The following is a 16,522-nucleotide window of genomic DNA, read 5'->3' as shown; positions in this document are numbered from 1 at the left end:
GCTTAATGTATAGCCTAGCCACCAGGGTACGTTTAACAGAATGTGTGTTCTATAGCTATAGCAACTGTTTGCTTTGTTCACTAAGTTTGTGTCACAGTGTGTGTGTGTGTGTGTGTGTGTGTGTGTGTGTGTGTGTGTGTGTGTGTGTGTGTGTGTGTGTGTGTGTGTGTGTGTGTGTGTGTGTGTGTGTGTGTGTGTGTGTGTGTGTGTGTGTGTGTGTGTGTGTGTGTGTGTGTGTGTGTGTGTGTGTGTGTCTAAGGGCACAACATCATGGTGACCTGCTGAGAGTTTGAATTGCAGGTTGTTTGTCACTATGCATATTTAATTTTAAGTGCATGTGAGATGGTGATACTGGGTTACTTCATTCTGTAAAGGAGTTTTCAATAACTGGAAAGGATATTGGATGAGTTTAGTGATCTACGCTCAGGCTTTACCACAGAAAACGTCAATCGGAGCTTTTTTCACATCTCTCTGGGGTAAAATTGTTTTGTCTATCTGTATTTAAATTTACTTGTGTATGTCTATCTATCTATCTATCTATCTATCTATCTATCTATCTATCTATCTATCTATCTATCTATCTATCTATCTATCTATCGATCTATCTATCTATCTATCTATCTATCTATCTATCTGTTTATGCGTTATGCCAATTATTGTTATAGTGAGTAGGCTATAGCCTATATATAGGATACATTATGAATTGTTGGGAAAAAGTTATTTACCTCATCTAACTTTTACTAGAAATGTTTATTATGGTTCAGACCAGTGTTATTTTAGGATTATTTAGGCTATTGTATTATAATGGCTATTTTTTAATTATCTGTCATTTTTATCGTCAGTTTTCATGTACATTTTTGCGTAAGTTTCATTATTATTATTATTATTATTTCTATTTCTACCAGTAGAACTTTCATTGTAATTTCTGTTTTAGTCATTTTAGTAGCCCAACTTAAACTTGTGATTTCAGTTAACGTTAGGTGCCAATACAACATTTCTCATTTCTTTTGTACGTTTTTTATATGACATTTATATTTACATTTTATAGGCCTATTCTCTTTCAAATGCAGCCTGTATATGAGAGTGTGTGTGTGTGTGTGTGTGTGTGTGTGTGTGTGTGTGTGTGTTGCTGTCAGACAGATAGGCAGCAGCGCAGGCAGCACGAGGAGGAAAACAGCACGAGGCGGCAGGCGGGCTTCGCGAGCGCGCGGGAGACTCTGAGGCAAAACTATAAATTACCCTGTCAGCCCGAGCCGGTAAGACGCTTTTTTTTAACCACTTACTGAAAAAGTCTGTGTGTAGCAATAAACGTTAGTGTTAAACAAAACGGGTTCGTCCCGTGTACGAGGACGCTGGTGATGTATGTCATGAGAAAGTATTGTTAGCCCAGTGTGAGGCGACTGTTGTGTGCTGAGCTAACAGGCTAGCTAACAGTTAGCAGCTACCCTCGCTTTGGCTGTGTCCCAAAATCTAGTACGCTGTCTACGTAGACCTCATTTATTACGGCTAAGATACCTAAAATCGCTTTCTAGTTAACGTAGGCAGATCACTAGGATTTGATGACAGAGGCCTTATGTCTGCTTAGACTCCATTCAGAACAATAACGTGTAACTTAGCACAGTTCATGTAACAGATAACATGTCTAAGACCACTGAAAGCACAAAATATTGATTATTCATTATAACAAGTTGGGTTTAATGTCTGAAGCGAAGGGAAGTCTTAGCTAGTTTCATATGATTCAGACTTAAGTGTGAAAAGATCAAGCTTTTTAACACTGTGTGGATATTTCAAAACCTTGTGAGCTGCCTAACTTTAACTGTTATACAGAAAACATTTTGGGCTTTATAGGTGCCCATCATCCCAAGTGCCCTTATAGTTTATTATCAGACTAAACACCGTATCATCCCAAGTGCCCTTATAGTTCATTATCAGACTAAACACAGTATCATCCCAAGTGCCCTTATAGTTCATTATCAGACTAAACACAGTATCATCCCAAGTGCCCTTATAGTTCATTATCAGACTAAACTCAGTATCAGATAAGTACTTTAATATTACTCCACATTACATTCAAGAATACTATGGTACATGTTCAAAGACATGGTGTTAGTATGGTCCTTTGGTAACGTTATATGGACCGTTCATGTGTAATTGGTGTCCATAAATCCAGTGCTATTTTTATCTTTATTACTTTAAATCCTTGAATTATTGAATTAATTTAAAGGGGTGGTATAATGCCCTTTTCACAAGATGTAAAATAAGTATTTGATTTCTCCCGAGTGTGTATGTGAAGTTTTCACTCAAAATACCCCACAGATATTTTTATAGGCTATAGCATGTTATAGTTGTCACTTTTTGAGGGTAAGCAAAAATGCAGTTTTTCTGTCTGTCCCTTTAAATGCAAATGAGCTGCTGCTCCCGGCACAGGGGGCGGAGCTTCAACAATGATCTCCAATGATGGAGAGACTCAAGAAGAAGTGACAACATGTAGAATGCAACAGGACATTTCTGAATGGTTAGTTGAAGAATGTTTGTAGCTTATGTGTAGTTATCTTCTAGTCATTGATTAGCATTCTGTCATGATAATCTATAAATCATGTTCTGGGGGTGGGGTTTATGTAAATGTTAGGGTTAGTGATGTCACTATCCCGGGAGGAATGTCGTGTAGTCCCTACCAGCAGTTTCTGTTATTACTTGTGTATTGTTTTTAAGCATTAATACTTTTTTTTTTAAAGTCCCTACCAGCCGTTTGTTGTAGTCCTTAAAAAGCAGTTTCTTTAAAAGCACATATCTCCCTTTTCTTTGAATTTTTAGCATTGTAACTTTGCAGATGTTGTTTATGCTCAAACAGCAACATCACTTTTCTTTTTCAAGTAAGAAGGACCATAACTACACCACCTCCTGCCAAAATGGTTTGTTCTCCCCATTGTTCAAGACATGGTGGTTACGGCCTTGTCTCTTAGAAATTGTTTTACAGTGATTTCTAGCCAGACTGACATCTGCATGTCAGATACCAACCTTTTGAAAGATTAAATATAAATTATTATCATATAACAAGTCTCCAATAAATCCCTAAATGCAGAGAGTGATTTCACATTGGCCTGCAAGCATGTTTTACTCTACACAAATAAATATTTTAGAGTTTGAGCAAATCCAGATTTTTTTTTTTTTTTTCATGAGTTTTCTAGGTCTGGAAATGACCGGTTTTAAAATTCCGTGATATTTGTTGATTTTCCATTTCAGGATTTTCTAGATGGCCACTAAAAATTAAAAGATGTCCATCTTTCATCCATTTTCATCATCCATTTTCACGTTACAATTCATTTTGGATTTTGTGTATAAACAGTTAAAGATCTGGAATTGTTGTCATTTGCAAATTTTATATATATATATATATATATATATATATATATATATATATATATATATATATATATATATTTATACTACAGGGCCGTTGAATACTTGAATCTGATTGGTTGACGAACGTTCTAAGGTGTGCATTATTTTCAGGGAAACGCACAGCTAAAGTAGTTCCAGGCAGGTCTTGACCGCATTACAGTTCCATATCACTTCGCGTAGTTAACGGCAATAACGGAAAATAGGATACAATTCATAACAAGAAAAAGCATTTAGCCGCATGCGCTTGATCTGGAATTTTCAATGTCTAGCTTCACAATCAATGGAAACATGCAGTTTAATTTGAATAAAGTATGTAGTCCTATCTATAATCAATAGAAAATTAAACTGAATATAGGCTAAATAAATGGATAGTCCTGCAGCACAGATTATTATTGCAGATAATATAACAAATAAATAATTATTGATAGGCCTACTTGTTAAAAGGGCTTTGTGTTTCATTTATTTGGCTAGTCTGTCATCTGTCAATAATAGAAAAAAAAGTGAATTCGAATTAATTAAAAGGAATTGAATTAATAATTAAATAATAATAATATTGACGCACATGCTTTTCTGTCTCATTATTGCAACATCTCTCTCTCTAATAACTGCATTAATAACTGGGGACACACTTTAAGGCCGGTTATGAATGTAATTTGATACTTATGAGTCATGACTGATCATGCCCAAACGCGTGTTCAGCGCGTTCAGTCTGTGTTCAAAGTCGTTGTTTAAAATATGCTGCGATAAAAACAGTCAGAGAATGTGTCAGCTAGTCGTGTGTCCAAGCATTAGTCTGCTATCAGTGGCTCAAACCTCCGTTACTAACTCTAAAATGACGTTTTGGAATTAGCAACGGAGGCATTGGTTTAGATGCGTAAGAAATTAGTCCTACATACAAGAGCGTTTTAATGACAAAAACTTTACAAACGTCTTGAAATACATAATCTGAACAATGTTTCGAGGTGTGGTAACTGTAGTATAAGCGGAATAATTGACTTCAGGCCGTTGAATTATTAGAAAAATAATGCACACCCGAGGTGAACGGCCACTCCGCTTCGCGTCGTGACCGCATTACCACCTCGGGTGTGCATTATTTTTTTAATAATTCAACGGCCTGTCGTCAATTATTCCTTACATATATATATATAATTTTATTTTATTTTTTCACTCTTAATTATATGCCTAATATGCTGAAAACGGCTCATGAATCTCGTAAATATATTTGAAAAATATTTTCGAAAACTGAAATTTGACAAAGTTAGAGTAGTTTGCATCACTGGATGATTTTTTGGGTCGTTTAACATTTCAGTCTGTATCATATTTGTTTTCTATAAACAGTAAGGCTCGCCTTCTTTGATTGAATAGGCCTTCTTAATCATTTTGACATTTAATTTAGACTGCTAAGGCAGACCAGCCTAAGATCTGAAAGTCATATCTGATTATTATAAAATGTCTATGGTGGTTATGGCCCTGCTGAAAGGCTCAAAATGGTATTAAAGCTCCACACAGGGGCATTTCATCAATAACTGGTGTTATTTCTCTCTGTTTTACGGTTGTAGCCCCTCTACCCTTCACTTCTTCATTTATGCGTGTGCCTGAACCCATGCCAGGGGGGTGTGAGATGGCAATTAATGGCCTCCAGTGGAGCTGAAGACGCAAGGAATGGGGCATCCCGGCCTGCCCTCGTTGTCCAAGCCAAGTCCGCTGTAGTCCATTCACCCAATGCACGAGGCTCCTTCAACGCTGAAAGAAAGAGATTTCAGGGCGGCGCGGGTGATTCGCTGCCTCAGCCGAATGTGAGAGTGCTGTATGATCAGCCCTACTGTGTCTCAGGGATCCCCACACAACGTGCCTATCCACACGTGCCTACCATTAGAGTCAGCCGCATTCAGAGCACAAGCGTGAGTTCTTTGAATGGTGCTAGTAATGGTTTAAGGACACACGGTGTTAGATCGAAGAGCTTGCCTCATATTAACGCTGCTCCTGCTGCATGCCATAGCCACAGTCAGCCCCATTGGAACCTTGAATCATTTAGGTTCAAGTCAGGGCTGTTGGGTAAAAGAGCCTTTTCGCCTCAGCTGTCCGTTTGTCCTGCCTGTCCCTCCCCACCCAAGTCTTCTTCTCAGAGGTTTGTAATTGAGAAGATCATGCCTACTAATCAGTCTTTGCCTTGGACGAGCAACAAGCTCAGGGATAACAGCAATGGAGTTATGCAGCCCCCAAATGCCAAAATGCCCTCGTACTCCAAACAAGAGACCAATGACCTGCACAGTCCTGCCAATATCATAACCGGCTGCAATGGGACATATACACGAGGCCACAAAGCAGATGCAATGAAGCCTCCCCAACCGAGCGTGCCTTTAAAAAACGTATGCACGGATGTGCTTTTGAACCACAGCAAGGCGGCCAAGGATTTGAGGCAGTTTGAGAAGGTCATAGTGGAAGACACTAGTGCAAATGAGCTGGATTGCTGCGTAGGACATGGTGCCAGTGAAGCTTCTCAGAGAGTGACAAAAATCAGCTCTGAGGCAGAGTTCACCACTGTTCAAAAACTCAATGTACATGCAAGACACAGGACACTCAACATTCTGAGCAACATAAAACATCTCACAGATAGTTCTGTGCCCATCTGCCTTATTAATGAAGATAAGGAGTCTTGTTTTGCGCCCATGGAAACCAACAGTGCCCTCAGTTTTGATATAATGGATGAGAAGTGCCCCTCTGCTGTTCTTTGTGATGGTAAGATGCATGGAGGTGATTGTGCCATTCCAGAGGTGACTGGCCACAATACGGCCTCTCCTCATTCGCCATCTGTTTACACCGTCACAAACCAGATATCTGCCATTCATCTCACGAAAGAGGAAAGTTGTCAGGCCTCTCAGATGGACACAAGCCCCTTGACACTTAATGGAGAGGAGGAAGATAATCCAGAGATTCAGAGGTGTGTGCTTTTAATTGATTTTTATATATATATATATATATATATATATATATATATATATATTAGACACAGTACTATTAAAATTTTGGAGGTCTGTAAGATTTTCTTTTTGTTTAATGTTCATGAAAAAGTCTCTTCTGATCACCAAGGCTGCATTTATTTGAATAAAAATTTAAAACAGTAATATTGTGAAAGTACTAAAGTTTAAAATAAGTTTTCTGTTTCAAAATATTTTAAAATGTAATTTATTCCTGTGGTGGGAATTTTCAGCAAAACTCCAGTCTTCAGTGTCACATGATCCTTCAGAAATCATTCTAATATGTTGATTTGCTGCTAAAGAAAATTTTTTTATTATAATGAATGTGAAAACCAGTTGTGTTGCTTAATATTGTTGTGGAAACCATACACTTTTTCAGGATTCGTTAAAGAATAGAAAGATAAAACTATAAAGAACAAAATAAAACTTTTGTAACCCTATAAATGTCTTCACTCTCACTTTTGGTCAGTTTAATTCATCCTTGCCGTATTAATTTCTTTAAAAAAAATCTTACTGACCCCAAAACTAATTGGTTTGACTGAATTATTAAAACTTGAATGAACAAATCGTTTGCATTTTGGACCTAACTTAAAGCACCCATATATTGTGCACCTCATATAAAAGTCACATGTCAATGTTTTTTTTCTGTATCGTTATTCACTTTTCAGACAGGCAATGCTACTAGATGTTGATGAGGAGGAGCTTCCAGATCAGCTGGAGAATGACTTCAGTGATGATGGTAACAGAACTGCTTCTTTCTGTGGATTTAACGACAGCATACATGAACCTGTGTTGTCAGAACTCTTTTAGCGAATTGTTTTTGAATGATGTTATATTTTGTCATTGTCTGACTGTTTTAATAAAAAACAATGTAACTTTTTGCTCCTCAGATGATTGTGATGTCTCCTCAACTACGTCCTTGGCAGCCTCGTCCAAGTAATTAGTCTTTTATCTTTAAAACATTCAGCATATAAGGGATGAATTGTACTGCTTTACATCGTGTTTCTTAACTCTCTAGAAATTGTAGTGGAAATCCACCACCTGTAAAGTGAAGTCAGGCCTCTCAATGGTAAAACTTAAGCAAGGTTTTAATCACAAGCCCTGGTAGATTGATATTTATGATTAGTACCATCATGCATATTAATTTATCATGAATAAAGACTCTTTCAACATGATAGTCTATATAAAATCCAAGCTGCTGAATTTTGCCACAAAACGCATATACGAGTGATACATTTTCCACAAAATATTCCCTGTACACACTTGAGGTCCAGAGTTTTTTCATCAGAAATTTAGTTCAGCTACAGTATTTTGCAAATACCCTTTTTCATCTTTTTGCTGATTCAAAGATCTCTTTCTGTTAGCTAATCCTGGCTTTGTGCTTGTTGCTGGTGATCTGCCAAAGGCTTACTTTTGACAGAGATTTTGAATGCAAAGTAAGACTGACTATGTAAGCTAGATTACATCTCTTATATACTTTTTCTTATGACTTTACATGTTTCTCTTCTAGTCACCTGACATCACCATGGTGATGACCAACACACAGAGGAGGACCTTACAATTTTTTTGTTTGTTCTAGTGGTTGCTGTCAGAGAAAAGCTTTAAACCCAGAGGCCTGTAGAAAGGTCCCACAATTGTTCTTGTATGATAGAAGTAGAACTATCCCTCTATAACAGGAAAATGAGTCTCTAGTGAATTGTCAGGCCCGTGGGAGCCATTGTCATGAAGTGACGTCCAGCTGATGGGTTTGTTTGTAGTAGGTGTTTTCTGGTTTTGCTTTTCCCACTCAAAGTAAATGCCCATGTTGAGTGTAAGGCCATTTTGAATCAACCTCAGCGGTTCTACATGACTGTCACGTGAGTTATGTTGCTTTCTGTATCCGTTTTCCACTGATTTATTAAGTTGACTTATTATATTGTATGTTTGTCTGGGTGTTCGATTTAAATAACATTTGCTACGTTTTTTTTTGTGAATCTCTATCTGAGGTGGTTTATTTTTATGTGAGGAAGCTGGCTGTTGACAGGTCCTTAAAGCAAATAGTACAGGTATCTTTGAATAAGAGTATTTTGGTTCAAATTGGTTTGGTTTGAGTATTCAAAACTGGTTTGTGATTCTTATCGCAATTGTAATATGATCACAAAATGGGTATGTCTGTCGGAGTTGCTGTTTTTTGTGCTAATTTCAACAGAGCTGAGAGTATTACACTATTATTGCCAGCTGAAAGCATCTTCAAATGAGCCAAAATGTTTATTAAATTGAATGTCGGGGAATGTGTAGATTTTTCTAATTAGGGGTTCTGATTACATTCTGAGTGAGTAGATTCTGTTGTTGGCCTGCTAATATAAATATGTATGTTTTTTTTGTATGTTTTTTCTTTAGTGTGGAGGAGCCTATTAGTCCTGATGTGGAGGGTGATCTGGTGGAGAGACCCGCACTTGTTTCCAGTCTCTTCCCTCATATGTCCCCCACACTGTACTTCAGCACTGCCAATGAAAGAGGTTGGCACACACAAAAAACTCTGACTTTTAAAGGGATAATTCACCCAAAAATGAAAGTTAGTCCATGATTTACTCACCCTGAAGTCATCCTAGGTGTATGTGACATTCTTCTTTCAGACGAATACAATCGGAGTTATATTAAATAATGTCCTGGCTCTTCCAAGCTTTATAATGGGAGTGAATGGGTGCATGTCTTTGGAAGTCCAACAAAGTGCATCCATTCATGATTAAAGTGCTCCACGTGTCTCTGGGGGTTAATAAAGGCCTTCTGAAGTGAAGCAATGCATTCGTGTAAGAAAAATATCCGTATTTATCGACTAAAATAACTAGCTTCCGGCAGACGGCCTACGCAAGTTGACTTGCGCCAAAAGTGTAACACTTGACGATGTAGGAGTAGCGTAAGCTGTTCAAACAAACAGGACTGGGCAACCGCATTCGTCATTACGTTGTGCGTCAAGTTCAAGTGTTACTCTTTTGGCGCAAGTCGACTTGCGTAGGCCGTCTGCTGGAAGCTAGTTATTTTAGTCGATAAATACGGATATTTTTCTTACACGAATGCATTGCTTCACTTCAGAAGGACTTTATTAACCCCCAGAGACACGTGGAGCACTTTAATCATGAATGGATGCGCTTTGTTGGACTTCCAAAGACATACACCCATTCACTCCCATTATAAAGCTTGGAAGAGCCAGGACATTATTTAATATAACTCCGATTGTATTCGTCTGAAAGAAGAATGTCACATACACCTAGGATGACTTCAGGGTGAGTAAATCATGGGCTAATTTTAATTTTTGGGTGAACTATCCCTTTGAAGCATCTTTCATATAAATGACTCTAGGATTCGTTATTACCTTTGTCAGACACATATTTGGCAGTATATGAACAGTTTTTTAAATACACATTTTTCTCTTTTAAAAAACAGCTCTTGTGTTTTAAACATTATTTTGTAACATTTTCTCCACACTTCACAGTGGAGCTGTTGCCTGCTGAACAGAGGAAGCTACTCAAATGGAAGATAACTACAGTCACTCCCAATGTGGTGAAAAACACCATCTCCAGATCACACTTCAAAGCTACCAAGAGTGAGTCATCGCTTCTGTTTTGCGATGTTGTTTTTAGCAATGTTCAAAATTAAAACTGTTGAGTAGTTTTCTGCTTGCATTAAGGCTGGAATACACTATACGTTTTTTTATATACAAACAGATTTTAAAATGCTAGGCATCATACACTTGTAAATGGTTACAGAGGAAAAACTGGGTATCACACACTAAATGACTCCGGATCACACACTACCAGACTTTCAAGTCCTTTCAAACACAAGAAATTCATAAACGTACTTTGTTACTAGGACATTACGTTTACATTTTTGTATTTAGGAGAAAATTTTATCTAAAGTGACTTTACAAGAGAAGAACAAAGCAATTCATCAATATTACTAATCTATAGGGATGCACCAAAATGAAAATTCTGGGCCGAAAATTCTGGATGCGCTTTGCTGAAAACCGAAAATGTTCGCATGGCCCGTGAGCAAATGGAGCACATGTGCATAGTGCGGAATATTGAGCGCAGCGTCACTCCGGCATATATTTTCAGCTGTTTTTCTATTTCGGACAAAAACCAAAATGCCATTTTCATCCATACTAAAATACAATGCCATGTTTATTTGACAACTAGATTATGAAGCAACCTAGAGAAGAGAAGAAATGCAGGGAAATGTATGACAAATTAAATCAATATGTGTTCTGAAATCACTCAATGTCAAATATGTTTAATATCATCTGACTGGATGGATTCATAGTCTGTGCCCAACATACAGTGTGCATTTTTCTTTGAAATCCGCCAACTCTGACCGCCGAAAATCTGCAGACTGGCTCTGATTTTCAGCAACCAGTGCTTAATCATCCAGACTGCAAAAGTTATGTTATAAATTCCAGCCTATAGTCTGCAGTCTGTTGTGTCATGTGCTGTTCTTAATTCTAGAGAGTCATGATTGGCTGGGCTGCTGGGGTCACCATATGAAGTCACCAGGGTTCAAGGCTATTAGAGAGTTTCAGAAGGTAAGATTATCATATGTGTATTACCATTGTGTAATAGAAATCCATCAAGGTTAAATGTTTATTAAATGACCGGGAAATGCTCTGTCAAGTTGCTGGTGTTATTTTGACACCTTTCGTAATTGCCTTGTACTTCCTGTCAGCTGAGTATTAACAAGCGTGCATTTCTGTCTGGCAGCTGAACCACTTTCCAGGCTCCTTTCAGATCGGCCGGAAGGACAGACTTTGGAGGAACCTGTCCAAGATGCAGGCACGCTTTGGCAAAAGAGAGTTTGGCTTCTTCCCACGCTCCTTTATTCTCCCACAGGATATCAAGCTGCTGAGGAAGGCCTGGGAGGATGGAGGCAGCAAGCAGAAATGGATTGTCAAACCGGTAACATTACATCACTAGAGTTGTTGTGAAATTACTTACTGAGATTCTTATCATTGACGTGCTGGCGTTTCTCGCATTTAGCCTGCATCTGCTCGTGGAATTGGCATTCAGGTCATTCACAAGTGGAGCCAAATGCCACGCAAGAGACCACTCCTCGTGCAGAAGTAAGTTGGATGACCTCAAAACATATTTAAATCCTCGTTGAGAGAGATTTCTGATCTTTTAAATGATGTGGTCTGTGTTTCTGCAGGTATCTTCACAAGCCCTACCTCATCAGTGGGAATAAGTTTGATCTACGCATCTACGTGTATGTGACTTCTTACGACCCACTCCGTGTTTACATCTTTAACGATGGACTAGTACGTTTTGCAAGCTGCAAGTGAGTATGTCATTCAACAAAGCCTTTAAAAATATGCTGATGTGGTGGGTTTGCTCATTTAAACGCAAGTTGTTTTAAATTTCTTTTTTTATTCAACACAGATACTCTCCTTCTATGAAGACCCTCAGCAACAAGTTTATGCACCTTACAAACTACAGTGTAAATAAGAAGAACTCTGAGTATCAGAGTAACAGCGATGACAAGGCCTGTCAGGGCCATAAATGGTAAGAATAAAGAGTTATTACACAGGTATTCAGGGTGAGTCTGTCCTGCACTTGTAAGGTGGTTTGTGAATTAATCAGCAGCCAGCTCCTGGCCTCAAGATAACCATTATAAGTTAAATTTTAGAACTGGCCTCAGAATCATAATATTTTATTTAATGCAGGGCTTTGAAGGCACTCTGGCAATACTTGGGCTCTCAGGGTATAAACACCACTCTCATCTGGGAGAAGATCAAAGATATGGTCATCAAAACCATCATTGCGTAAGTGTCCTGTAATTTCTTGTCTAGTTTTGTATTTGCAGAATGTCCTTGTATATGTGCACACTATGTTCATCTAAACTGAACTTCAGTGTATTGTCTCTCTTCCCATGGCAGGTCTGACCCCTATGTGAACTCATTGGTGAAGATGCATTTACGTTCTGCCTATAGCTGTCATGAGCTGTTTGGCTTTGACATCATGTTGGATGAGAATCTGAAGCCATGGGTGCTGGAAGTGAACATCTCACCCAGGTACAGCATACAGGAAATCCTACAGCTGATGCTGTTCAGAATTTACAGTTGGCAGGCAACTTTAGGTCAAGCTATTAGTTACTAAGTTAATAACCATCAGTTACCGGTACACTGATGTTAGGAGCAATGTTATTTTACTTGGTTATATTAATTATTGGGATAATCTGAGTTTGTGAATCCCAGTGTTTGTTTAACACACAAAGGAGGGTAACTCACTAACAAATTTACACTAAATAGTAAGTTTTCTAGTAGTGTCACTAGTACTGCTTATAGTTAGTCCCAAACATGATCAGATCAGAGGATTTTTCCCATAAAACATGTTAATTTAGTTTCATAATTTTTATTTTTCCAAGCTGTTGTGTTCCACAGAATCCTGCAAACTGTATTAAATACTGTTATCATAATGTTTCCTTTTCTCTCTATAGTCTGCATTCGAACACACCGCTGGACGTCAGCGTCAAGGGTCAGATGATACGGGACCTGCTGAATCTCGCTGGCTTTGTCTTGCCATTGAGAGAAGACAATGAGCCTTCCACTTCCAGTGCCAGCAGCTCCACCAGCAGGTCAGTCCTGGTTTTACATTGTTTCAAAATTTGTATATTGACTTGTATTTTTGTATATTAATTGGTATTTTTATACATTACCACTCAAAAGTTTGGGGTCAGTACGTTTATTTATTTATTTATTTATTTTTACTTTATTACCACATTTATAATGTTAAAAAAAAATTCTATTTCAAATAAATGCTCTTTGTTTAAACTTTTTATTCATCAAAGAAGCTGTTTTCAACTGATAATAATAAGGAAATGTTTCTTGAGCAGCAAATCATCATATTAGAATGATTTCTGAAGGATGATGTGACACTGAAGACTAGAACAATGATGCTGAAAACTCAGCTTTACCACCACAGGAATAAATTACCTTTTAAAATATATTAAACTAGAACAGATATTTGAAATTGTTTTTTTTATTTTTTTTTCCTGTATTTTTGATCCAATAAGATTGTGTGCATGAGATTTATTTTATTTATTTTTCAAAAACTTTTGAAAAATCTTATCGACCCATAACTTTTGAATGGTAGTGTAAATGTATATTATTCATTTATTTCTTGTTGTTATTAAATGATTTATTTTTGCCTTTTATTGAAGTTTTACTGTACATTGTTCAGTTTATGTGGAGTGGCGCGAGAGAGATGGCGATCAGACATTTCGACTGATGAGAAAGTAAAGAGAGCTTTTTATCTGAGCCAGCGCTATGGAGACCAGGTACTCAAACACACCATGTCTTTATCATACATTTATCACTAGTCACTTAAGCTACACAGAAAGCCCTGTACAATCATCCAAGATGGAAGTTACTGATAATACTAATGACTGCGTTACCTCAATTCCTCACACATTTGAATGAAATATGTTTTTGTCTGTGTAGGAATTCTGTGCCACAATCCTGGATGTGCTGACGCCTGATGATGTGCGTGTCCTGGCAGAGAGTGAGGACGAGTTAAGTCGTACAGGAGATTTTGAGCGAGTTTTTCCCTCTCATGCTTCCTCCCGGTACCTCCGCTTCTTTGAGCAACCGCGCTACCTCAACATCCTCCTCAACCAATGGGAACAGAAATACTGGCTCAGCAGGAGCAAAGGTGTGTGTTTGCATCGCACCGTGCTTTGATCTGTACCTCTGGCTCGGTTTGTGTAGCTATCCATTTTGACTCTTTCCATACTTCATTTAGGTATCAATCTACTGAGGGATTTGTGTGAGAAGAGAGTGCACCTGGGGAACCTGGAAGATTCTGTTCATCACGTAAGTGCAGCCGCACCACAGTACACTATTGGAATTTGAGGTTTTGGATACAATACGTAAAGAAAGTGCTTTATAAAAGTCCTGTAATGTGACAAATTTCTATACAGTAGATTGGAACCTGACATGGAAATGGAAATCATCCCCAGCAATCTCTGATTTATATATATATATTTATATATTTATATATATATATATATATATATATATATATATATATATATATATATATATATATATATATATATATATATATATATATATATATTATTATTATTATTATTATTATTATTATTATTATTTTTTTTTTCTTTTTTTTTTTTTTTTTTTTTAATCATGTTTACCTAAAACTACTAGTAAGGTAGTGGAAATTCATTGGTCATTGCTTGTGTGAACTCTGTTGAAGATTACTATATTTACGTTATATATGTGCTTGTTTTCATAGTGGTCTTCCAAGTCGTATCATGGACATAGAGCTCAGCTGTCTAGATCTAGGTATGTACACACCTACAACCATCCCTCACTGACAACTTACATCTAACCTAATTCTCATGACCTTACTCTCATTCTTATGTCATGTCGCTCTCTCTGTTTCTCAGTGTGATGGTCAGTCAGAGATCTGATGCTGAAGATGAGGACTTGTCTGATCGGGAGGTTCAGTCAGTCACCATGAGTCTTCCAGACATGAGTTTGCTGAGTACTGCTAGCCTGAGTCCCAGTCCCACCTCCAGCTCCAGCCTGGTCAGTGACAGCCTGCCTTCTCACGACGACCTTTGAATTCGACCCCCACAATTCAAACTGGACATTCAGAGCTTCTAAACTGTGTGTATATTTAACATCTCAGCTAAAGCTCCTAGTAGAGCTCTTAGAGTTGTGCAGTTCTGCATTTGGAGGGAAATAAGACTGGAAAGCAGACTAAATAAAATAACTGGCCAAATGGATGAGTGTTAAAAGCAGTATTTTGATGCTGGAACACACAATACACGTATATACACAGTGCATGTGGGTGGCAGGAAGAAAGAGCTCTTTTGTTTGGGGGTTTGATTGCATTTCCATATGAGCCTATAAATCATTCGGCTTTGTTTACATCAAAGGTCTATGTATAGTACAGGCCTCTTTTGGGCAGATTATTTTAAATGTGTGGGATGAAATATAAAGTTTGGAAAATATATACTATTGTAAAAATAAAAACATTCAATGTCATGTCTTCTAAAGAAATTTGCATGCCTGGAAGAAGGGAGACAACATGCTCAGGTTAGGGTTTTTAAATTAAAATTGCTATTTGAAATATGACTGTTTCATTCTTTCATAACCATTTTAATTTAAGAGTGATAGAGTGAAATAGAGTGAAGAGTGAAATATTAAGAGTGATCTGTGGATCTTGATCACTCTTGTGCTTGTGGTTATTTTGAGTGCTTTACAACTGCTTTATGCAACAACAACACCTTGGCTAATCTCTAGGGGTGTAACAATACACTCATGCCACGATTCGATATAAATCACAATACGATACTATCGCTATGTTTTAAGCCAAAATAAAGAGAGGCTTTTTTATTATTATTACTTATTAAACAATAATATTATTTTAATATCAGGACCACAAATATTCCCCCATTCCATCATTTTATTATTATTCCGTTCCATCTTTTAATATAGCAATGTCACTGAAACTAAAAAAAAAATTTCTCACGCTGCACTCGTGCTTTAAATGCAAGCTTTGGATCTCTTACACAGACAAGCCGCACATAAGCTCCCTGTGCAATTTCCCACCTCTCCTGCTATTAATGTACTGTACATATAAGAATAAACCATCTAAAACACTTTGAATAATCATACTACTATAACTGAATGTGATATGATTTAAGTTATGTTTGGTCTTTCACTTTGAGGAGTGCCGTTCCAGAGCTTATGCGCTTCAGATGATCAATGCAATTAATCACAATTCGTGTGTCAAAATGACTTTTCCCAAACTGTAATTGGTTAGTTCATCCAATAATTTAAATTCTGCATTTAATTCTGCATTTACTCGTTTTAGTGCTTCACGCAAGCATTTGAATGTCCATGTTTACTACAGTATGCGTGTCGTCGTAAATGTGTCCATCGTATAAAGCCATTGTGTCACTTCAGAAGACTCGAATTTGGATTAGACCACTTACTTGATTATTTTTAGGATGCCTTTAAGATATAATTTTTTTTTTTTTCCTCTTTAAAGTTTGAGTTATGGACTTAAAATGGAGGGACAGAAGTCTCTCAAGTTTTTGAGAAAGTTGAACGAAAATCTTATAGGTTTGAAACGACATGAGGG

The 16,522-nt window shown here is 37.4% G+C and overlaps 1 protein-coding gene across 4 annotated transcripts; it reads left to right on the top strand.

Moving 5' to 3' along the window:
- Window positions 1–400: 400 nt before the first annotated feature.
- ttll4 (tubulin tyrosine ligase-like family, member 4) lies at window positions 401–15,502 on the top strand. 4 transcript variants are annotated; one of them, XM_081368956.1, is made up of 20 exons: window positions 401–476; window positions 1,141–1,256; window positions 4,962–6,343; window positions 7,049–7,119; window positions 7,271–7,316; window positions 8,760–8,878; window positions 9,853–9,963; window positions 10,862–10,938; window positions 11,114–11,308; window positions 11,390–11,472; window positions 11,559–11,687; window positions 11,789–11,911; window positions 12,073–12,171; window positions 12,286–12,420; window positions 12,846–12,983; window positions 13,589–13,685; window positions 13,849–14,059; window positions 14,150–14,220; window positions 14,663–14,712; window positions 14,817–15,502. In XM_081368956.1, exons 1-20 carry the CDS (start codon window positions 404–406, stop codon window positions 14,992–14,994), a joined length of 3,504 nt encoding a protein of 1,167 aa, XP_081225082.1. In that variant the 5' UTR covers window positions 401–403; the 3' UTR covers window positions 14,995–15,502. The 4 variants fall into 4 exon arrangements, with proteins under 4 accessions (XP_081225082.1, XP_081225085.1, XP_081225084.1 ...); XM_081368959.1 differs by lacking the exon at window positions 401–476 and having other exon boundaries at window positions 1,074–1,256; window positions 4,962–6,141; window positions 6,237–6,343; XM_081368958.1 differs by lacking the exon at window positions 401–476 and adding an exon at window positions 2,428–2,515 and having other exon boundaries at window positions 1,110–1,256.
- Window positions 15,503–16,522: the final 1,020 nt, after the last annotated feature.

The sequence above is a fragment of the Scardinius erythrophthalmus genome (genome assembly GCF_964197995.2).
Source record: "Scardinius erythrophthalmus genome assembly, chromosome: 6".
NCBI classification, from domain to species: domain Eukaryota; kingdom Metazoa; phylum Chordata; class Actinopteri; order Cypriniformes; family Leuciscidae; genus Scardinius; species Scardinius erythrophthalmus.
The sequence above is the reverse complement of the archived record's forward strand: the minus strand, read 5'-3'. Positions and strand labels throughout refer to the sequence as shown.